The sequence below is a fragment of the Amblyraja radiata genome, chromosome 3 (assembly GCF_010909765.2).
Source record: "Amblyraja radiata isolate CabotCenter1 chromosome 3, sAmbRad1.1.pri, whole genome shotgun sequence".
Taxonomy (NCBI): domain Eukaryota; kingdom Metazoa; phylum Chordata; class Chondrichthyes; order Rajiformes; family Rajidae; genus Amblyraja; species Amblyraja radiata.
In genome coordinates this window covers 119328607-119352298 of record NC_045958.1, presented here as the reverse complement: position 1 = coordinate 119352298, position 23692 = coordinate 119328607, and the positions used below count along the sequence as shown (strand labels likewise).

General features: G+C 46.4%; 1 protein-coding gene across 2 annotated transcripts in view; it reads right to left on the bottom strand.

Moving 5' to 3' along the window:
• msh3 (mutS homolog 3) overlaps positions 1 to 23692 on the bottom strand; it is a 285979-nt gene that overhangs the window by 120477 nt on the left and 141810 nt on the right. For both annotated transcript variants that reach the window (XM_033018740.1, XM_033018741.1), the window contains exon 20: positions 14049 to 14206. In XM_033018740.1, the coding sequence (XP_032874631.1) occupies positions 14049 to 14206 (158 nt within the window). The remainder of the gene's footprint in view (positions 1 to 14048; positions 14207 to 23692) is intronic.

Below are 23692 nucleotides of genomic sequence, written 5' to 3'. Positions count from 1 at the left end.
AATTGTCCCAAGTGTGTGTAGGATAATGTTAATGGGCGAGGGTCGCTGGTCGGTGCAGGCTCAGTGGGCCGAAGTCATGCTGTATCTCAAACTAAAAAAAAACTACTGTGTCTAAAGTTTATGAGTGATGTTGATGTTGATGAAACCTGGCATACAGTGACATTTCTCACACATTGACGAGCATCACTGCCACAAGCAATATGTATGTCATTTTACGCTGGATTAGAGGTGGCAGTGTTTCGAGACGCAAGGAGATGGTTTGGCGGTTTATGCAAGTGGTAATCAGGAGTCACATGAATTCTAACAAATCTGACAAGTGGGAAAGGGAGGAGGCTCATTGGGATGCACTGATATCTGTCACTCTGCCTGTAGCAAACCAGCCCAGAATTTACTGAGCTGGGAGCTATTGCATTCCAGCAGCGGTTCTCAGAACTGCAGTACAGCCAGTCTGGATCGGCCCATCCAGTTTAGAAGGACACCCTAATGATTACTAAGAAGACCAAGGGTGGCACAATGGCGTAGCGGTAGATTTGCTGGCTTACAGCGCCAGAGACCCCAGTTTGATCCTGTCTACGGGCGCTGTCTGTATGGAGTCTGTACGTTCTCCCCGTGACTTGCGTGGGTTTTCTCCGAGCCCTTCGGTTTCCTCCCACACTCCAAAAAAAAACAGGTTTGTCGGCTACTTGGGATGATATAAATGTAAATTGTTCCTAGTGTGTGTGGGATAGTGTTAGTGTCGCGGGGACCGCTGGTCAGCATGGACTCGGTGGGACGAAGGGCCTGTTTCCGCGCTGTATCTCTAAAACTAAAAACGATACAATTTCTACTTTTCACCAGCGACTTGAACAGTTCTGACAACTTCAAGTCTCGCCAAACCAGGTGGTACAATAAAGTTGAGGGAATTGCTCATAAACCACAGAATGTCCTCGACACCATGTATAAATGGGTATAACAGTGAGCGTTTGACAGCACTCAGGCCTCTACTCGCTGGAGTTTAAAGGGTTGATGGGAACCTCATTGAAACTTACAGAATAATGAAAGGCATAGATAGAGTGGATGTATAAAGGATGTTTCCACTGGTGGGAGAGTCTAGGACCAGAGGTCATAGCCCAGGAATTAAAGGGCGCTCTTTTAGAAAGGAGGTGAGGAGGAACATATTTAGTCAAAGGGCAGTCAATCTGTGGAACTCATTGTCATAGAGGGCTGTGGAGGCCAAGTCAGTGGATATTATTAAGGGAGAGATAGACACATTATTGATTAGAATGAGTGTCAAGGGTTATGGGGAGAAGGCAGGAAAATTGGATCAGGAGGCAGAGATCAGCATTGATTGAATGGCGGAGTAGACTCGATGGCTGAATGGCCTAATTCTATTCTTATAACGTAAACATGTGAATAACAAGGGCAGGTTAAATGTAATAGAGAAATATAAAGTTCTGTACAGAGGGAGAAAAATATGAACAGCACATACACTCCCAAAGGCCACTAAAATAACGCAGTTAAAACAACAGAACAGTTTTCTCAGCGCATAATGATAGAATTGGAAGATACAGAATGGAAAGAAGCCCTTCGGCCATCAGTCACCCACTAGTTCTACATTACCCCTCTTTCACATCCACTCTCCACACACGAGAGGCAATTTACAGAGGCCAATTAACCTACAAACATCTTGGATGTGTGGGAGGAAACCAGAGCACCCAGTTGAAACCTATGTGGTCAACGGGAAGAAATCACACAATGCATGTAGAAAGCATACGAGGTTAGCATCGAACTTGGGTCTCTGGCGCTGAAGCAGCAGCTCCACCAGCTGCGGCACCCTCAGCACGATGAACTCAGGCTTAAAATTCACATGGACTTTAAGAGTTAGACAAAATGCGTAATATGTCAGAGTCAAGAGTCATAAAGCATGAACACGGGTTCTTCGAACCAACTGGTCCATGCCGGCCAATCTAAGCTAGTTCCATTTGCCTGCGTATGGCCCCTGTCCCTTTAAACATTTCCTATCCATGCACCTGTCCAAGTGTCTTTAACTACTGTGAAGGTCCTGCCCTGGTTTGACTTCCCTGGGTTTAACTCACACTTATCCAAATTAAACTCCATTTGCCATTCCTCAGCCCACTTGCCCGGCTGATCAAGATCTTGCTGTAATTTCCGATAACCAACTTCACTGTCTGCAATACAACCTACTTCAGTGACATCTGCAAACTTGATTAATCAACTCAGAAGGGAATCTTTTGACTGCCGAAGTTACTGATAAAAGATAAATGGTAGATTGTCCCAAACTTAATAACCGCCGCCAGCTACAACCACAGCTAAACCAGCATCTGCAGTTCCTTCCTCCACACCACAGCTAATCTGTCGTGGACAGACACTAAATGCTGGAGCAACTCAGCGGGACAGGCAGCATCTCTGGAGAGAAAGAACGGGTGACGTTTTCGGTTGAGACCCTTCTTCAGACTGAGAGTCAGGAGATCAAGTTCAAGTCAAGTCAAGTATGGAAGGGAATGTGTTGTGGACATTGAAAGCTGATCCAGCTGGCCTTCCACAGCATGGGCTGTGGCCTGAGGCAGCCGGCTCCATATTGCCAGAAGCCCAGATCCCAATGCACCTGCCCGCCCGGAACACATACAAATACTGGGGTGGCACTGTGGTGCCTTACAGTAGAGTTGCTGCCTTACAGCCTCAGAGACGCAGGTTCAATCCTGACTATCTTGTCTGTATTGAATTTACACTTTCTCCCAGTGAACACGTGGGTTTTGTCCGGGTGCTCTGGTTTAGAAACATTGAAATTAGGTGCAGGAGTAGGCCATTTGGCCCTTCAAGCCAGCACCGCCATTCACTATGATCATGGCTGATCATCCAAAATCAGTACCCCGTTCCTGCTTTCCCCCCCATATCCCTTTGTTCTGTTAGCCTTAAGAGCTATATCCTCCTATATTCCAAAGACCTACAGGTTTGTAGAATAATTGGCTTCTGTAAATTACCCTTAGTGTGTCGGATATGACTAGTGTACGGGTGATCGCTGGTCAGTGTCAACTCAGTGGGCAGAAGGGCCAGTTTCTAAGCTGTATCTCCAAACTAAAGACTAATCTAAGTTCACCTCGATGAGAATCTTGGACTTATTTATACATTTTGCTGAAAGCCAGAGGCATCTGAAACTGTGCAAAGAGATTTCAAAGATTTGATTTATTCAATTAAATATAATGCAGTAACCAAACTTAATATAACTGAAACTCATTAAAATGCTGTCAAAAGTGGACAATGTTAAAATAAAGTATGATAAGTAAACTGCTTCTTTACAATTAAAGTTTGTTCCATGAGGCCACAGAGTCTCTTGCCCAGAATAGGGGGATCGAGAACCAGAAGGCATAGGTTTAAGGTGAGGGAGGAAAGAGTTAATAGGAGCCTGAGGGGTAACTGTTTCACACAAAGAATGGTGGGTGAATGGAAGAGCTGCCGGAGGAGGTAGTTGAGGCATGCAGTATCGCAACGGTCAAGAAACTCAAAAGACGTATAGGTTTGTAGGTTATTTGGCTTTGTGAATGTAAAAATTGTCCCTAGTGGGAGTAGGACCGTGTTAATATGCAGGGATCGCTGGTCGGCACGGACCCGGTGGGCCGAAGGGCGTGTTTCCATACTGTATCTCTAAACTAAACATTTAGACAGGTACATGATTAAGACAGGTTTAGAGGGAGACTAGACTAAGTGGGACCCGTTGGGTCCCAGCATCACACAGGAGCACTGGTCCCCCAACGCAATATTCCACCTCTCCACCAATTCCAATATTGGTGGCCAGTAAGGGGGGGGGGGGCTTTCTGGAGCACTAGTATGGGTATTGTGGGCTGAAGGGACTGGTTTCCAGAGGGCTAGTACGAACATTGTGGGCCGAATGGTTTCTTGGGGTGGCGGCTCAGTCACTCAAGCCTGTTGTGCTGGCAGCCCAATCTCTCACGGCTGGTGGGCTGGCAGTTGACTCGCGGCCATTCCTTGAAATTCCATTTCAAGCATGATGCAAGGCCACCAAATTCAAGTGCAGTTTCATACCACTTCAAGCAGGGTGCAAGGCCACTAAAGACAGCGAGTCGTGACTTCTCCCTCCTCCATCTTGCAGAGACTGAGCCACGCCCACACTTCTGGGTTTTATAGTCCCTCCCCCCCTCCCACCAGAAGGGTCGTGGCCTTCATGACATGATTGACAGGAGAGAGAATCACAACATTTTTTTAAACACTAATGACGCTTTTATTTTTTATCGATGGGAAAAATCCTCAGCACCTGATGAGCGGAGGGGGAACTCTGAGTAAGATCGTCAAAATTCACAGCCGTATGTCGTAGCGTTTTTTCTAAAATCAATATAAAGCGCAAACAGGAAGTGGTCAAAATTAGACTTTTAATTATAAAGATGGCAAGGCAAGTTTAATTAGGCAAAGCAACTTTAATTTGGCAAGGCAACTTTAATTAGGCAAGGCAACTTTAATTAGGCAAGGCAACTTTAATTAGGCAACACAGCTTTAGCATTTCCAAACCAAAAGCAACACAGCTTTAGCATTTCCAAACCAAAGGCAACACAACTTTAGCATTTCCAAACCAAAGGCAACACAACTTTAGCATTTCCAAACCAAAGGCAACACAGCTTTAGCATTTCCAGATTTAAGGCAACACAGCTTTAGCATTTCCAAACCAAAGGCAACACAGCTTTAGCATTTCCAAACCAAAGGCAACACAGCTTTAGCATTTCCAAACTATATTTTCAAACCACATTAAGGGCACTGACAGGTCAGTAAAACCACTCAGTTTAGTAGACATGAGTTCAGTGTTATTCACAGCTCAGACTGAGAGACGTGACCCTCTCGCTCCCCTATCTTACAGAGACTGACTGAGGCACTCAACACTTCTGAGTTTTATAGTCCCTCCGGAAGGGGCGTGGCCTTCAGGAGAGAGAATCTCAACATTTTTTAAACATTAATAACTCTTTTATTTTTCTTCGATGGGAAAAATCCTCTTGTCCTGTGCAGCGGAGGGGGACTCTGAGTAAGATGGCAAAAAAAATCACAGCCGTAAGTGGCAGCATTTTTTCTAAAATCAATATACAGAACAACAGGAAGTGGTCAAGATCAGACTTTTAGTAATATAGATGGGCTAAAAGCAGCCAGGTGGGGCTAGTGTAGATGGGACATGTTGGCCCTGTATGGGCAAGTTGGGCCGAAGGGCCTGTTTCCACCCTGTATGTCTCTATGAGGGTGATAGACCTATTTAAATGTGCCAGTAATACCAGGCCCTCCCCTCAACACACAGTGCCAAAGTTGAGAGTACAGCAGAGAAGTGGGTGATCATTAATGCTGGCATCAGACCTCCAACTTGTCATGGCATTTGATCAGGCATGCAGAGAGGTCGGAGGCATGCTGAGCGGTAAACAGCAAATAAAAAATAATCAATGGGAAGTGGAACCACTACACGGACTCCTCGGCTCAGAGACAAGCTTGCACAGTCGATCCAAATCCAAGAACATCGATTAATTTAAATTTCAAGTGCCCAAATCTCTTGAAAAATGGAACAAGAAATTGAAGACTAACAGAAAATGTCATACTGGCCAAATACCTTCCAGCAGAGCAGAGAGAGACTGAGGCAACCACACTTTAATCATTTAAAGAAACCAGTAGCTGTTGCAATGTGGAACCATTAGGATCATTCTTTAAGGAAAAAGCCATCGTCATCCATAATGATCAGAAGCAAATACCAAATGATTTCATGAGAGGAATAGATTAGGTAAACGCACAGAGACTCTTGCTCAGAGTTGGGGAATCTGAGGACATAGGTTTAAGGTGAAGGGGAAAATATTTAATGGGAATCTGAGGGGTAACAATTTCCACACAAAGAGGGGTGGATGTATGGAACGAGTTGCCAGAGGAAGTAGTTGAGGCAGGGACAATCGCAACGTTTAAGAAACAATCAGATGGGTACATGGATAGGGCAGGTTTAGAGGGATATGGGCCAAATAATAATAATAATGGATGGGATTTATATAGCGCCTTTCTAATACTCAAGGCAGGTGGGACTTGTGTAGACGGGACATGTTGGCCGGTGTGGGCAAGTTGGGTCGAAGGACCTGTTTTCACGCTGTATCACTCTATCACTCAGTTGAGTCCATGGTAAAACCCAATAATGAGCATTGTAGAGTCCATACAAAAATTAAATCAGGAACTTCTAGGCATGAATCATCCCCATTTCCTGGGCAATTCCACCCTGCAAGAAACTGACACAGGACAATCCTACGAAATTGAGGAGAATTGTGAACGCAGCCAGACCATCACACAAACCAACCTCCCTTCCATTTACACCTCACGCTGCCTCGGCAAGTCCAGCAGCATAACCAACGACGAGTCGCACCCTGGCCACTCCTCCCCTCTCCCAGCAGGCAAGAGATACAGAAGCGTGAAAAAGCACACCACCTGACTCAGGTATATTTTCTTCCCAGCTGTTATCAGACAACAGAATCTTCCTATCAACAACGAGAGAGCAGTCCAGAGCTACACTCTACCTTATTGAAGATCCTGGGACTAACCTTGATCGGATGCTATTGGATTCTATGTTGCACTAAAAATTATTCTCTTATCATGTATCCGTACACTATAGATGGCTCCATTGTAATTATGTATTGTCTTTCCACTGAATTGTCAGCACGCAACAAAAACCTATCACTGTACCTCGGTACCCGTGACAATAAACTAAACTAACTAACTTGGGGAAAACGGAAATTCATCATTGCAAAATAAAAACAGAAAATGTTGCTTCTAACAGGCCAGACAGAATCAGTGGAAAGATAAAAGAGTCAGCAACTCTTCAGAGGGTGGAAAGTGAGAACACATGTGAAAATTACGAAGAGAGTGGGGAGGAATAGACAGGATATAGGGAGTCTACCCAACAGGCCTAAGTCAGTTGAGCAAAGCCATCGTGGATTTATAAAATAAAAATCATCGTCGACTAACCTTGAGTTTAGTTTCATTTAGTTTCAAGAGAGAGCGCAGAAACAGGCCCTTCGGCCAACCGAGTCTGCACCCACCAGCAATCCACATATACTAGCACTATCCTACACACACTAGGGTCAATTTACAGTTTTACCAAACGAATTAACCTACAAACCTGTACATCTTCAGAGTGTGGGAGGAAACCGGAGCAACACAGGAAAACCCATGTGGTCACAGGGAGAACGTACAAACTCCATGCAAACAGCACCCGTAGTCAGGATCATAGAAACATAGGTGCAGGAGGAGGCCATTCGGCCCTTCGAGCCAGCACCGCCATTCATTGTGATCATGGCTGATTCTCCCCTATCAAAAACCCGTGCCTGCCTTCTCCCCATATCTCTTGACTCCACTAGCCCCTAGAGCTCTATCTAACCCGAGATCCCGTTGTACTTCCTTTTCCCAACTTGACGCCATTTAGATAGTAATCTGCCTTCCTGTTTTAGCTACCAAAGTGGATAACCTCACATTTATCCGCATTAAACTTCATCTGCCATGCATCTGCCCACTCCCCCAACCTGTCCAAGTCACCCTGCATTCTCATAGCATCTCTTGATTCCACTAACCCAAGAGCTCTATCTAACTCTCTCTTAAATCCATCCAGTGACTTGGCCTCCACTGCCCTCTGTAGCAGGGAATTCCATAAATTCACAACTCTCACAACAAAAGTTTTTTCTCACTTCAGTCTTAAATGACCTCCCCTTTATTCTAAGACTGTGGCCCCTGGTTCTGGACTCGCACAACATTGGGAACATTTTTCCTGCATCTAGCTTGTCCAGTCCTTTTATAATTGTATATGTTTCTATAAGATCCCCCTCATCCTTCTAAACTCCAGTGAATACAACCCTAGTCTTTTCAATCTTTCCTCATATGACAGTCCCGCCATCCCAGGGATCAATCTCGTGAACCTACGCTGCACAGCCTCAATTCCCCGATTTCTCTCTCACTCTTTTCTTGAAAAGTGGGATAACATTAGCTATCCTCCAATCCACAGGAACTGATCCTGAATCTATAGAACATTGGAAAATGATCGAACCCGGTTCTCTGGCGCCGTAAAGTATCAACTCTACCGCTGCACAACCGTGCCGCCTCTCTCGACACACAGCGCCAATGAGCAAACCTGAGAGTACAGCAGAGAAGCTGGTGATCATTAATGCTGGCATCTGACCTCCAACTCGTCATGGCTTTAGATCAGGCATTCAGCGAGGTTGCAGACATACTGAGTGGTAAGCAGCAGATAAAAAATAATCAATAGGAAGAGGGACCATTACACCCACTCCTCGGCTCAGAGGCGAGGCTAACTTATGAAGCCATATGGTCGTAAGTGATAGGAGCATAATTAGTCCATTCGGCCCATCAAGTCTACTCTGCCATTCAATCTTGGCTGATCTCTCCCTCCTAACCCCATTCTGCTGCCTTCTCCTCACAACCTCCGACACCCGTACTAGGGCAGTCACGGTGGCGCAGCAGTAAAGTTGCTTCTGTGGCAAATAATTCCACAGATTCACCACCCTCTGACTAAAGAAATTTCTCCTCATCTACTTCCTAAAAGAACGTCCTTTAATTCTGATGCTGTGACCGGTAGTCCGAGAGACTCTCCCACTAGTAGCATCATTTGAATTCCTCGCCTTCAAAGCCCTTTCCTCCATGACAGTCATCCTCATTTACCGGCCACCTAAACCAAACCCCTCCTTCCTATCTGACTTCACTGAACTCCTCACACTTGCCTCATCCCTCTCCCCACGTCTGCTGCTACTTGGTGACTTAAATATTCACATGGACTCCCCCACCTGCAAACTCGCATCTGAATTCGCCTTTTTACTTGACAACTTCTCTCTCACTCAGCATGTCACCTTTCCCACCCATGACAAAGGTCACATCCTTGACCTGGTCTGCTCCACAAATCAACCGGTACTCGACCTCCATCCTTGCCTCTTCCCCCTCTCTGATCATAAGCTTATACGGTTCACCATCCCTTCTCCGACACCTCGCCCCCGCTTCCTCCGAGAAATCACCTTCCGTAATCTAAAATCCATTGATTCCCACCATCTCTCTGACCTGCTCTCCACCACTCTCCCCCTGGACTCAACCCCCATCTCACCTGATGATCTCACAAACCATCTCAACTTTACCTTGTCTACCTCCCTCAACACTCTGGCCCCCCTCAAAACAAGAACCGTAACTTTCAACACATCTTCACCCTGGTACACACCTGCACTTCGTAAACTGAAACAGACTGGTCGCCAACTCGAACGACTTATAAAGAAATCATCTCTCACAGTCCACCTTGAAGCTTACAAACTCCACCTCACTGACTACAAAGATGCCCTCATTGCTGCAAAATCTGCCTACCTCTCCTCCATATTCACCGATCCCTGCCTAAACCACAGAACCCTCTTCTCCACAGTGGGCAACCTCCTCAAGCCTCGAGCCAACACTCTCCCTACCTCTACTCCGGTTCTCTGCAACTCATTCCTCCACTTTTTCGCTGATAAAATCAGCACCATCTATCAATCTTTATCCCCTGTACCCGACTCCCCAGCATCTACTCCACCACCTACCAAGGCCCCTCCTTTCAACATCTCCACTGACCTCCTTACCCCTCCTCCACACTGCTTCCTCTCCTGGTTTGACCTGGTCACCCCTATTGAAATCTCCAAACTCATCAGCTCTTCCAAACCCACTACCTGCTCCCTCGACCCTCTCCCCACTCCCCTGTTGAAGTCCTGCCTTCCCGTTCTCTGCCCCTACCTCACTAATCTCTTCAACTCCTCATTGTCCCAAGGAATTGTCCCCCCCGCTTTCAAAACTGCTGCCGTTACACCAATCTTAAAGAAACCTGGTCTTGATCCCTCCTCTCTCATTAACTACCGCCCAATCTCAAACCTCCCCTTTCTTTCAAAAACCCTGGAGCGTATCGTTGCGTCGCAACTTCATTCCCACCTCCTTGCGTATAACCTACTTGAACCCCTCCAATCTGGCTTTCGCCCCCTCCATAGCACAGAAACTGCTCTCCTCAAAGTCCTCAACGACCTCCTCACCTCTGCTGCCACTGGTTCCCTCAACATCCTCATCCTCCTCGACCTGAGCGCAGCCTTCGATACAGTGAACCATAACATCCTGCTCACCAGACTCAAAGACCTCGGCATTGAAGGCTCTGCACTCAGCTGGCTCCGTTCCTACCTTTCCAACAGATCCCACTTCATCTCTCTCCACAACCACACCTCTGCTACAGCCGCAATCACTCAAGGCGTTCCCCAAGGCTCCGTACTCGGCCCCCTCCTCTTCATCATCTACATCCTCCCCCTTGGTCAGATACTCCGCCACTTCAATCTGGACTTCAACTGTTACGCTGATGACACCCAGATTTACCTTGGCGTAAATCCCCCCACAACCCCCCCCCCCCCTCCCATATCAACTCCTGTTTGTCAGCTATAAAAACCTGGATGCAACATAATTTCCTCAAACTCAACAGCGATAAGACAGAATTCCTCCTCGTAGGCTCCAAAGCCACACTCAGCAAAATCAATAAGCCCACTCTCACCATCGACGGCACCACTGTCTCCCCATCGCCCCGGGCCCGCAACCTTGGCGTGATCTTTGATTACACCCTCTCCATTGAGCCTCACATCCGCCATGTAATTAAAACCTCCTTCGTTCATCTCCGCAACATCGCCAAACTCAGACCCTCTCTCACACCGCCTGCTGCTGAAAGACTCATCCATGCCTTCATCTCCTCCCGACTGGACTATTGCAACTCACTTCTCCTTGGCATCAGCTCCACCTACATCAACCGACTCCAACTGGTCCAGAACGCAGCCGCCCGACTCATCACCCACATCAAATCCTGGCATCACATCACTCCAGTCCTCAAACAACTTCACTGGCTTCCCATCTCCCACCGGATCACCTACAAAATCCTGGTCCTCACCTACAAAGCCCTCCACCATCTGGCCCCCCCATATCTCACTGACCTCCTCTCCCCCTACCAACCCTCACGGTCCCTCAGATCCACATCAGCCGGTCTCCTCTCCATCCACAAGTCCAACCTCCGCAGTTTTGGGGACAGAGCCTTCTCCAGGGCAGCTCCCAGGCTCTGGAACTCCCTCCCCCAACTGATCCGCAATTCCGAGTCCCTCACCATCTTCCAGTCCCGCCTCAGGACCCATCTCTTCACCTCTGCCTATCCTTAGCCCCACGTCCCCGTCCCTTTTCATCTGTGCATTAATTGCCTCATACTGTGTTTTGTATTTAATTCTGTCTTTACTTTGTGTACTAGTCTTGTCTCTACTATTTATTTCATTCCCCTTACATGTTTTTCCTCTACATGCTCAATTTTTGTAAGGTGTCCTTGAGACTCTTGAAAGGCGCCCATAAATAAAATTTATTATTATTATTATTACTAGTGGAAACATCCTCTCCACATCCACTCTATCCAAGCCTTTCACTATTCTGTAAGCCACGCCATGGTACCAAACAACTTCAAAGAAGAGAGATTAAAAAAATAATAATAATTGACCCGATCCGGCCCGTAACCCAAAATCATCCGGCCCGCAGGCGTATTTTTTTTCAATTCGTTTTCGCGACCTGGGAACTGAAGCCAGTCCCGGGTACATGATGTGATCTGGGAACTGCAGCTAGTCTTGGGGCACGCAGGCGACCTGGGCCCCACAGCCAGTCCCGGGGAAGGCGAGCCGACCTGGGAACTGGTCCCAGTTCCCTGCAGGCAGTCCCGGGGCACGCGAGGGACTTGGGAACTGCAGAAAACTAAATGAAAAACACATGAAAACTAATGCGAAAAATAACACCAAGTGTCACACTATGGCGATAGATGTGACCCAGCATCCACTCACAGACGTAGGTCCTGGCCCCCATGCAGAACAAGGTTGCCGACTCCTGCTTTAGGGAATTTCTTGCAGGTGAAAGGATGGGTAAAGAGGAAGAAGTTAGGCACTGAAGAAATTCATCATTGTGTGTCGGGTGCCATCATAGACTTTAGACATTTGAAGATATGAAAATTCTGCACCAAGCTTGTGGTCCATCAGGTAACATTAATCCCTGACCTCCGGAATTATGTACTAACAGGAGAAGGCATCTGAAAATAATGGAGAATGACCACAAAATCCAGTGGTAGGATAAGTGAACCACTATCGGCAGTCATTCCCAGGTCAACATTTTCAGCATTGAAGCGCTAATTTGCCAAGCAACATAATTTGCATAAACAAATAGATATTTGCATAGACCAAAGAAGGGTCCTGACCCTAAACGTCACCTGACATTTTCTCCAGAGATGGAAACATAGAAAGTAGGTGCAGGAGTAGGCCATTCGGCCCCTCGAGCCAACACCGCCATTCAATTTGATCATGGCTGATCATCCAGGATCAGTACCCCGTTCCTGCTTTTTTCCCCTCATATCCCTTGATTCCTTGGTGCCTGACCCGCTGAGTTTAGTTGTTGTTAAGTTTAGTTTAGAGATACAGCACAGATACAGGCCCTTTAACCCACCGAGTCCGCACCGACAAGCAATCCCCGTACACTTGCACTATCCTACACACACTAGGGACAATTTACATTTATATCAAGTCAATTAACCTACAAACCTGTACGTCTTTGGAGTGTGGGAGGAAACTGAAGGTCCCGGAGAAAACCCCATTCAGATCACGGGGAGAACGGACAAACTCCCGACAGGCAGCACCTGCAGTCAGGATCGAACCCCGGCCTCTGGCACTGTACGGCAGCAACTCTACCGTTGTACCACCGTGCCGTAATTACTCCAACATTCGTGTTTATCTTTGGTAGAAAATCAGCATCTGCAGTTCCTTTTTATAATATCATTTTCATGCCTAATACCAAACTCCCTGAACAAGAACATCAGCCTGAAGAAGGGTCTCGACCCGAAACGACAACCATTCCTTCTCTCCAGAGATGCTGCCTGTCCCGCTGAGTCACTCCAGCATTTTGTGTCTACCTTCGATAAACTTGTTCACTAATAAATTACCTGGCAGATTGATGTAATTATTCATACGCATTCTCAAAGCCACCTTGAGAACATGGAACTCCCTGCCAATCCCTGAAAATCCCTAGCCCATGACAACTCAAAATGCAGTGAGAATATTTAGGATGGCATTGAGACCACAAATCCACTCATTGGAACCGCACAGAAGTTCAAAGTAAATGGCAGAAGGAGCACACTATTTTCCATAGAGCACATTCATTCTTCCCATCGAGCACCCCCTGCCCCATCTGCAGAACTATGTCCCACACTTGCCCCCAATCACTTCAGAGCTGAAGCGGAAGGAAATGTTCCTCCACCATGTGGAACTACTCGGGATAGTAGGCAGAACTGTGAGTCATAGGGTATGGGGAGAAGGCAGGAGAATGGGGTCAGGAGGGAGAGATAGATCAGCCATGATTCAATGGTGGAGCAGACTCGATGGGCCGAATGGCCTAATTCTGCTATCACTTATGACCTTATAAGCAGTGGCGCAGCTAGTAGTGCTGCTGCCTCAGCACTTCGGACACCCCAGATCGATCCTGACCTTGGGTACTGTATGTGTGGAGTTTGCACATGTCCTGTGACCAGGTGGGTTTCCTCCCACATCCCAGATGTGTGTTTGCAGATTATTTGGCTTCTGTAAAATTGTTCCAAATGTGTAGCGAACTGATGAGAATGAGGGATAACATAGAAATCGAGTGAACGGGTGATGGATGGCCGGCGTGGTCTCGGTGGGCCAAAGGGCCTGTTTCCATCTTGTGTCTCGAAACTAAACTAAGTTAGTGAAAGAGAGCAAACAGATTTCCCCCCCAAATTGGATGCATAATTTCATTTGTTTTCAAGTCCCAGGCTCTACATTCGAACTTCACAAGTATAAAATCTCACTTTAGATGTAAAATGTACACAGAGATTAAACAAAACATTTGCTGTGTTTCAGTCACATAATCCCTCAGGGAAGTTAAAGTGTTATAGTAAAAAAACAGAATTGAATTCTCATTGAGAGGTACCCACTTACTTTGAGAAAGTGAAATCATACCTTGTGTATATGTTGTCCACAATACCAATCACCGCTTCTTCTGCCGGGACATACGACCCGATTTGTGCCATAATAGTGATCATGGCTACTTGTCTAATGTAAGAGCTCTTTCCTCCCATGTTGGGCCCAGTAATGACCATAGCTCTCTGTCCATCGCCCTGTGAAACAAGGCCCATGAAAAACAATCATTAACAGTCTGTACGGAGAGGACCTTTGAATAGTTACAAAAGCCAAGAAGCATGTTCAATGCTCTGCACACCCGCATTAGTTTAGTTTAATTTAGAGATACAGTGCGGAAACAGGCCCTTCGGCCCACCGGGTCCGCACCGACCAGCGATCCCCGCCCATTAACACTATCCTACACCCACTATGGACAATTTTTACATTTACCAAGCCAATTAACCTACAAACCTGTACGTCTTTGGAGTGTGGGAGGAAACCGAAGGTCGCGGAGAAAACCCCACGCAGGTCACGGGGAGAACGTACAAGCTCTGTACAGACAGCACCCGTAGTCGGGATCGAACCCGGGTCCCTGGCGCTGCATTCGCTGTAAGGCAGCAACTCTTATTTTCTAGTTATTGGTCCAAACATATTGTCATGATCTTGAAAGTAATCTTACATATTAAATCAATAAATTTAGCCAGAAACTTCCAAACCATGGAGCCAGTCTGTACCAAGGAATTCCCCATTCAACCCATACACCTGGAAGCGTACACATACCAGACCCAGAATAATGTATGATATTTGCTCAGATAGGCGAGCTCTGGGTTTTAGTTCTAGAGGTACGGCAATGGAAACATGCCCTTAGGCCCGCCAAGTCCTTGATGACTAGCGATTTCCCATACACCAGTCCAATTCTACACACTTGTGCCAATTTACAGAAGCCAATTAATATACAAACTTGCACAGCTTTGGAGTGTGGGAGGAAATCGGAGCACCCGGAGAAAACCCACGCGGTCACAGGGAGAACGTTCAATCTCCGTACAGACAGCACCAGTCGTCAGGATCAAACCCGGGTCTCCGGCGCTGTAAGGCAGCAACTCTAACACTGTACCACTCGATACGTTAATGAGTTGGTCAAACTTTAATGCATCCTCTATCCAGGTATTAAGATGGTTATTAAAACTATTCCCACCACGTAGGATAGCACCCAACTTGAAAATAAACTGCACTTTCTTCAATGTTCAGTCCAATTTCAAATGAGTGGAGTGATTGTAACGTGTGATTGCAGATCTACTTCTGTGACTAGCACATAGGGTTGCCAACTGTCCCGTATTAGCCGGGAGATCCCGTATATTGGGCTCAATTGGTTTGTTGGATGGGTGGCCGGAATTTGCGTGCAGCAGAACACAAAACCTAGCCGGCGGGCCAGCTGAGGAGCTTTGGCCAGGGCTGCGCGATGTTGCGCGCAAAGTCCGGCGCCCGGGCCAAAACTCCTCAGCTGGCCCGCCGGCTGGGCTTTGTGTGCAGTCCAGCAGCAGGGCCAACTCATCATCCAAGTCGGTCAACGAATTGCCGTTGGGAATTTGTCCCTTATTTAGACCGTTTGCTGGCTTCAAATTTATTTTTTTTATTTGCATCCGGAATATTTAAACAAGAGCATCAAATTTAAATGTTATACAACCAGGGTTTAATCTATCCCAGTGCTGAGGGGTCACCAGGATGTGTGGGATTGGTCTAATTCAGAACCAGTTTCTGGAGCAAGGTGGAGCCGTCCACAGGGGAGGGAGATCACACGGAGCGAGAGAGAGAACAAGCAGAGAAGGGACACTCCCTCCAATCGTCCATGGATTTTGCCTTTTAAATACAAGTTTTGTTTAAAATGCCAGGAGGGATCTCGTTTCTAAGTTTCTCGGTGTCTGCAGAATCTACAGTGCCAGAAGAGCACAAGGCTACACAACGGAGGCAGATTTTGTGCTATCCATCTACAGTTACTGCTGGTAACGTTAAACAACACATCAGCTGCCTTTCAACAATGAGAGGGAAATCTGAGCTGGGAACATCTGTTCTCGACGTCCAACTCAATCTCTGGGAACATAATCAAAGCCAAAAACCTTAGGCCATCAATTTCCATTCAATTTATCCAACGCGCAACATACATAAAGGGATTAGGGACATGTTTCAAGTTGCACCTCCTACTCTTAATTCTTTCAGACTCTGCTGCATATGTCCTCAGTCTTAGCTGGCTGTGATTTATAGGACAATTCGCACTGGCTTTACGTTCCTTTAAAATCATCATCACTATTCACACCTTCATTAACCATTGAAGGTAACATTTTATTTGGCTTCAAGAATTAAATGGCTTACACCAGGACTGTTACCAGGTTAACAAAAAAAATCACCCACATCCTCAGATAAAATTGAAGTTGTTTGCCCATAGAATGATTTCTTCACTATGGATACATTTCATTATTAATAAATTACTGTTGCTTTGACGATGACATTAATTTCACCAAATTAATTCCTTCAAAATTTCAAATGTTCACAATGCCCTAGCTCTCGTTTTGAATAAGTCCTTACCTTCCATGACAAAGGTCTTAATGCCCGATTTATACAGAGGGTGGTAGGTGCCTGGAACACACTGCGGGGGTGGTGGTGGTGGAAGCAGATACGATAGTGGCATTGAAGAGGTTTTTGAATGCACACATGGATATCCAGGAATGGAGAGATAGGGATCATGTGCAGGTAGATGAGTTGGCCTTGGCTTCATGTTTGGCAAAGATTACATGTTTATATCTCTAGTTCCCCTCTCCCGACTCTCAGTCTGAAGAAGGGTTTCGGCCCGAAACGTTGCCTATTTCCTTCGCTCCATAGATGCTGCTGCACCCGCTGAGTTTCTCCAGCTTTTTTGTGTACCTTCTAATATTACTGATTAGTGTGCACGGCAGCAACTGTTTAATTGACAGAGGGGAGAATAATCCTCACCGCAGTTGTGTAATTCTAACAATGCTCTAGTCTATGTGGAAAAAGTTGGACATTACGTAAACCGTGGACATGGTAGCAGCGTTGTAAATGTTATACTTGTTGGAAATAAACCCAATCATCTTCAAACAGATTTCAATAGGCATTGAATAAGTACTGGTGCATAATATACACAAGAATGATTAGACATGCTCACAACCTATTTACAGCAGCAGGCATGAAACAACTGCTGATATTGGAATTGGAAACAAACATTGCTGGAAATACTCAGTAAGTCAGGCAGCTTCTGTGCAGAAAGAAACAGGGTTCGTCTTTTTGGCTAACGACCTTTCGTAGGAATGAATAAACACACAGTATAGATAAGGCATTAAACGTGCTGTCTGAAACAATGGTGGACTCACCAAATTCTGAAAATAGATTGAAGAGAAATTTTAATTCTCTTTTTCTTTATTGATTATTGATTAGTACAGGTGTCAGGGGTTATGGGGAGAAGGCAGGAGAATGGGGTTAGGAGGGAGAGATAGATCGGCCATGATTGAATAGCGTACACTTGATGGGCCGAATGGCCTAGTTCTTCTCCTATCACATTAATTTATTACCTTATGCCCCTGTCCCACTTAGGAAACCTGAACGGAAACCTCTGGAGACTTTGCACCCCACCCAAGGACAGGTGCGGTTCCCGGAGATTGCAGGTGGTTGCCAGAGGTTGCAGGTAGTGGAAGCAGGTAGGGAGACTGACAAAAACCTCTGGGAACTGCACGGAAACCTTGGGTGGGGCGCAAAGTCTCCAGAGGTTTCCGTTCAGGTTTCCTTAGTGGGACAGGGGCATTAGTGGGACAGGGGCATTAATTCGCATCTGCTGCCTAAACTCCAGAGGATTTCAACCATTTTCTGTTGCTACATGTTGCTTTCCATGAAAACATTGGTCTCAACTCCACCCATTGATTGGCTTTAGTTCCAACGAAAAAATAAATGATCAGAGGATTGATGTGTCTCAATATTTCCATATTCCCACAGCAATAATATCTGGTGCAAAATCAAGAGGGTTTTTTTTTCAAATGGCAGCCTTCCCACAAGTTGCAAGTGCCAGGCACAGAAATGAAACTTGTTTCACAGACATGCAAAATCAAAACATTATTTCAACTCAGGAATATTCCAAATTATATTCTCTAGATAATTTTCTAACTATTAAGAGCAGTTGGAATAAAAAGGTAATATGTTTATATTTTCATTTATCAACTACATCAATTATTTTTTTCTAAACCTTTCCAATCAATCTAAGTGGTGGAGAAAAAAAATCCCAACAGCAGGACTGTTTCCATATGAAATGCTTTAGAATTTAATCTCTCTGGACCTTGAGAATCTTATATCAATCTTTCAACATAGCATAGTTTGCGCCTTATCATTGCTGCATATATAAAAATTATCCTCTGAAATTTCTGAGCAAAAGGGGGCAACACTGAAGCGCAGAGGTATAGTTGCTGCCTTACAGCTCCAGATATCTGGGCTTGATTCTGATTACAGGTGCTGTCTGTATGGAGTTTGTGCGTTCTCCCTGTGACCATGTGGGCTTGCTCCAGGTGGTCATTAGTTAATAAGTGATAGGAGTAGAATTTGGTCATTCGGCCCATCAAGTCTACCCCGCCATTCAATCGTGTCTGATCTATCTCTCCCTCCTAACCCCATTCTCCTGCCTTCTCCCCATTACGGTATTCCAGTTTCCTCCCACATCCCCAAAACGTGCTGATTTGTAGGTTAATTGGCTTCTGTAAATAGTCCTTACTGTGTAGGATCTAACCAGTGCATGGGTGATCGCTGGTCGACACGAACATGGTGGGCCGAAGGGCCTGTATCCACCCCGTATCTTTAAACTAAACTAAATATTTAATTTATAATTTCAAGTCTGCGATTCATCACCCTGTGGGTCAGTTTCCCCAAAATACAATAAAAACCAGACCAGTCAGTTTAAACACTACCACGAGGGAAGTATTTAAAAAGGAACTGCAGATGCTGGAAAATCGAAGGTACAAAAAAATGCTGGAGAAACTCAGTGGGTGCAGCAGCATCTATGGAGCGATGGAAATAGGCAACGTTTCGTTGAAGACGGGAAACCCCGAAGAAGGGTTTCGGCCCGAAACGTTGCCTATTTCCTTCGTTCCATAGATGCTGCTGCAACCGTTGAGTTTCTCCAGCATTTTTGTGTACCATCACGAGGGAGTTACATGCTTCATGGAGATACAAGGAGGCAGGTAGATTGCGCTTATTTTAAAGAAATAGATACTTTTCCTTTATAGAATCTTGTTGCATGCGGAGAACAGCATGGAGAGGTGGGAGAACCTATTTTAGTGATCCACAAATGAATTGGTAACGTAGGTATTCTTAACAATGATGTTCTCCTGAGAACGTTTAGAAAGCTGGGGACAAAATTAAAAATAAACAGAACTTCAAGAACATGAAAAAGAAAATGGTGGAAACCTTCAGCGGTTTGAGCATATCTGTGAAAAGAGAAACAATTCATCTGCATCTGAGACTGGTAAAGAGAGAAAACAAGTTTTATTGTCGGTAGCAAAGAAGATGGAAGGAGGGGTTAGAACAAAGGAAATGTCTCTGATCAAGTGAAACCAGATGACCTAATGTTGAACTAAAAATAAACAGTTCCAATCTGAACTGCTCCTTAATGCTCCTTAATGTGGTCTTTAATTTTAGTTTGGTTGAAGAAAAATAAAAATGTATCCAATGAACTGGCATGGTAAATGGCGTCATCAGAAAAGATTTGACACAGACTGAGAAACTGAGGGAATGGAAAATAGAACTGAGGTGGTAGGAAGAGTAGATCCCAAAGATGGAGGTTGTGAAGTCATGGAAAGTACTGTAAAATTCTTAGAGAACCATTTCTCACGAGAGGGGTCTGATGTCGAGTCGAGGAAGAGTTAAATAACAGATGTGCATTGTGTATATTCACAGATTCACAGGTGGGTTAAAGGCCAGGTTAGAGCTAGCCCCACACAGGGTGGCGATTCCTAGCCTTTTCCTCGCCAACGTGCGCTCACTGGCAAACAAAATGGACGAACTCCGGCTAAGGATCACCTCCCACAGCTGGATCAAGGACTGCAACATCCTGATCTTCACGGAAACTTGGCTCAACACTGACGTTCCTGACAGCGCCATCCAGCTATCGGGGCGTCATTTACTCCGAGCGGACAGGACATCAGACTCCGGTAAGACCAGAGGTGGGGGTCTGTGCATTTATGTAAATAAAGCATGGTGCACGGACACCACCATCATCGAGAGTCACTGCTCAGCTAACCTTGAGTTCCTCTTGGTTAGATGCAGACCGTTCTATCTGCCCAGAGAGTTCACCTCCACTGTTGTGACTGCAGCCTATATCCCTCCTGATGCTAATGCCAAGCTTGCAATGAAAGAGCTGCATACTGCCATTAGCAAACAACAGACGCACAACCCCGAGGCAGCCTTCATTGTTGCGGGTGACTTCAATCACTCTAACCTGAAGCCTGTACTCCCCAAATTCCACCAACATGTCTCCTTCCCCACTAGAGTAGACAAGACACTGGACAAAGTCTACACCAACATGGCTGAAGCTTACAAAGCCACCCCCCTCCCCCACCTTGGTCAGTCTGATCACGTCTCATTGTTCCTGCTCCCTAAGTACTCCCCACTCATCAGACGGGTTAAACCAACTGTGAGGACAGTTAAAGTCTGGTCAGAGGAAGCGGACTTCACACTTCAGCAGTGTTTTGGAAACACTGACTGGAAGGCGTTTGCAGCCCAGGCCACCCTTGACTCCCACACGGACATTGATTCCTACACATCCTCTGTTCTGGACTTTATAAACTCCACCATCAATAGTATCACCTCCCTCAAACAGGTGACCATATTCCCGAATCAGAAGCCATGGATGAACAGCGAGGTCAGGCTACTGCTGAAAGCACGGGACACCGCTTTCAGGTCAGGCGATGCTCGAGCCTACAGTTCAGCCAGGGCTAACCTGAAGAGGGGCATCAAGAAGGCCAAGCACTGCCATAAGCTCAGGATTGAGGAGCACTTCAACAACAACTCCGACCCCCGACGCATGTGGCAAGGCATCCAGGCCATCACGGACTACAGACCCTCCAACACCACCCCCACATCCAGCGACGCCTCCTTCCTTGAGGAGCTTAACCACTTCTATGGCCGCTTCGACAGAGACAATCTAGAGACAGCCATCAAGGCTGTGCTACCTGCCGATCACCAACCCCTCACACTCACCCCCTACGACGTATTCGTGGCACTGAGTAGGACTAATGCACGTAAAGCTGCTGGCCCTGACGGCATCCCCGGGCGCGTGCTCAGGGCCTGTGCTGCGCAGCTGACAGACGTCTGGACTGACATCTTCAACCTGTCACTTGCCCAAGCAGTTGTCCCTACGTGCCTTAAAACCACCTCCATCGTGCCAGTGCCAAAACACTCCACTGCGGCAAGCCTCAACGACTTCCGCCCAGTTGCACTTACCCCCATCATCACCAAGTGCTTCGAGAGGCTGGTCCTGGCACACCTCAATAGCTGCCTACCCCCCACACTGGATCCCTATCAGTTTGCCTACCGCAAGAACAGGAGTACGGAGGATGCCATCTCAACGGCACTTCACTCCGCCCTCTCCCACCTCGACAACAGAGACACTTACGTAAGAATGCTGTTAATCGATTACAGCTCAGCATTCAACACCATTATACCATCTAAACTGATCACCAAACTCGGTAACCTGGGCATCGATCCCTCCCTCTGCAACTGGATACTGGACTTTCTAACCAACAGACCCCAGTCTGTTAGGTTAGACAAGCACACCTCTTCAACCCTCACCCTGAACACCGGCGTTCCACAGGGCTGTGTGCTGAGCCCCCTCCTCTACTCCCTCTTCACCTATGACTGCACACCTGTACATGGTACTAACACCATCATCAAGTATGCAGATGATACAACGGTGATTGGCCTCATCAGCAACAACGATGAGTCGGCCTACAGGGAGGAGGTCCAGCACTTAGCAGCATGGTGCGCTGACAACAACCTGGCCCTTAACTCCAAGAAGACCAAGGAGCTCATTGTAGACTTCAGGAAGTCCAGGGGCGGCACGCACACCCCCATCCACATTAACGGGACGGAGGTGGAACGTGTTTCTAGCTTCAGGTTCCTGGGAGTCAACATCTCCGATGACCTCTCTTGGACCCACAATACCTCAACTCTGATCAAGAAGGCTCACCAGCGTCTCTTCTTCCTGAGGAGACTGAAGAAGGTCCATCTGTCTCCTCAGATCCTGGTGAACTTCTACCGCTGCACCATCGAGAGCATCCTTACCAACTGCATCACAGTATGGTATGGCAACTGCTCTGTCTCCGACCGGAAGGCATTGCAGAGGGTGGTGAATATTGCCCAACGCATCACCGGTTCCTCGCTCCCCTCCATTGAGTCTGTCCAAAGCAAGGGTTGTCTGCGGAGGGCGCTCAGCATCGCCAAGGACTGCTCTCACCCCAACCATGGACTGTTTACCCTCCTACCATCCGGGAGGTGCTACAGGTCTCTCCGTTGCCGGACCAGCAGGTCCAGGAACAGCTTCTTCCCGGTGGCTGTCACTCTACTCAACAACGTACCTCGGTGACTGCCAATCACCCCCCCACCCCCCGGACACTTATTATCACTTATTATTATTTATTCAAATCATTTGCTATGTCGCTCTTCCAGGGAGATGCTAAATGCATTTCGTTGTCTCTGTATTGTACACTGACAATGACAATTAAAATTGAATCTGAATCTGAATCTGAATCTGAGATCCTCTTACTGACGTAGCCTGTCTCACGCTTTCTAACGGCCGTTCCTTCAGACTCCAGATAGAGATACAGCGCGGGAACAGGCCCTTCGGTCCACCGCGTCCACGCCAACCAGCGATCACCGCCATACACTGGGGACAATTTTACAACTTACTGAAGCCAATTAACCTACAAACTTGTACGTCTTTGGAGTGTGGGAGGAAACCGGAGCACCCGGAGAAAACTCACGCAGTCACAGGAAGAACATGCAAACTCCGTGTAGACAGTACCCCGAGTCAGGAGCAAATCCAGTTTTCTGGAGCTGTAAGGGGGCAGCTATCACTGTGCCACCTTAATCTAGGGAAATAATTCAGTAGTCTTTAAATTACATTTGTTTCTCACTATGTGTGAAATCTGTTGAATGCCAGTTTCAAGCTCTGACATCCTGTGCGGATATCAACTGTTGGCAAAGTTCTCTGTTTTGTCAAGTCAAGGGTTAACCTGTTCTGGTTGTTGTTTGTATCACGTTAAATCCCTTCAGAAATAACGCCTGCATTGTCAGTACAAGCAACAACTAGAGAAACTTTGCAAAAATGAGGGATTTTTTTTTCTGTCTGATCCTGTCTCTCGAACAGTGTTGTATTCTAGGCTTGTATTCACTGGAGTTTAGAAGGATGAGGGGGTATCTTATAGAAACATATAAAATTATAAAAGGACTGGATGCAGAAAAATGTTCCCAATGTCGGGCGAGTCCAGAACCAGGGGCCACAGTCTTAGAATAAAGGGAAGGTCATTTAAGACTGAGGTGAGAAAAAAGATTTTCACCCAGAGAGTTGTGAATTTATGGAATTCCCTGCCACAGAGGGCAGTGGAGGCCAAGTCACTGGATGGATTTAAGAGAGAATTAGATAGAGCTCTAGGGGC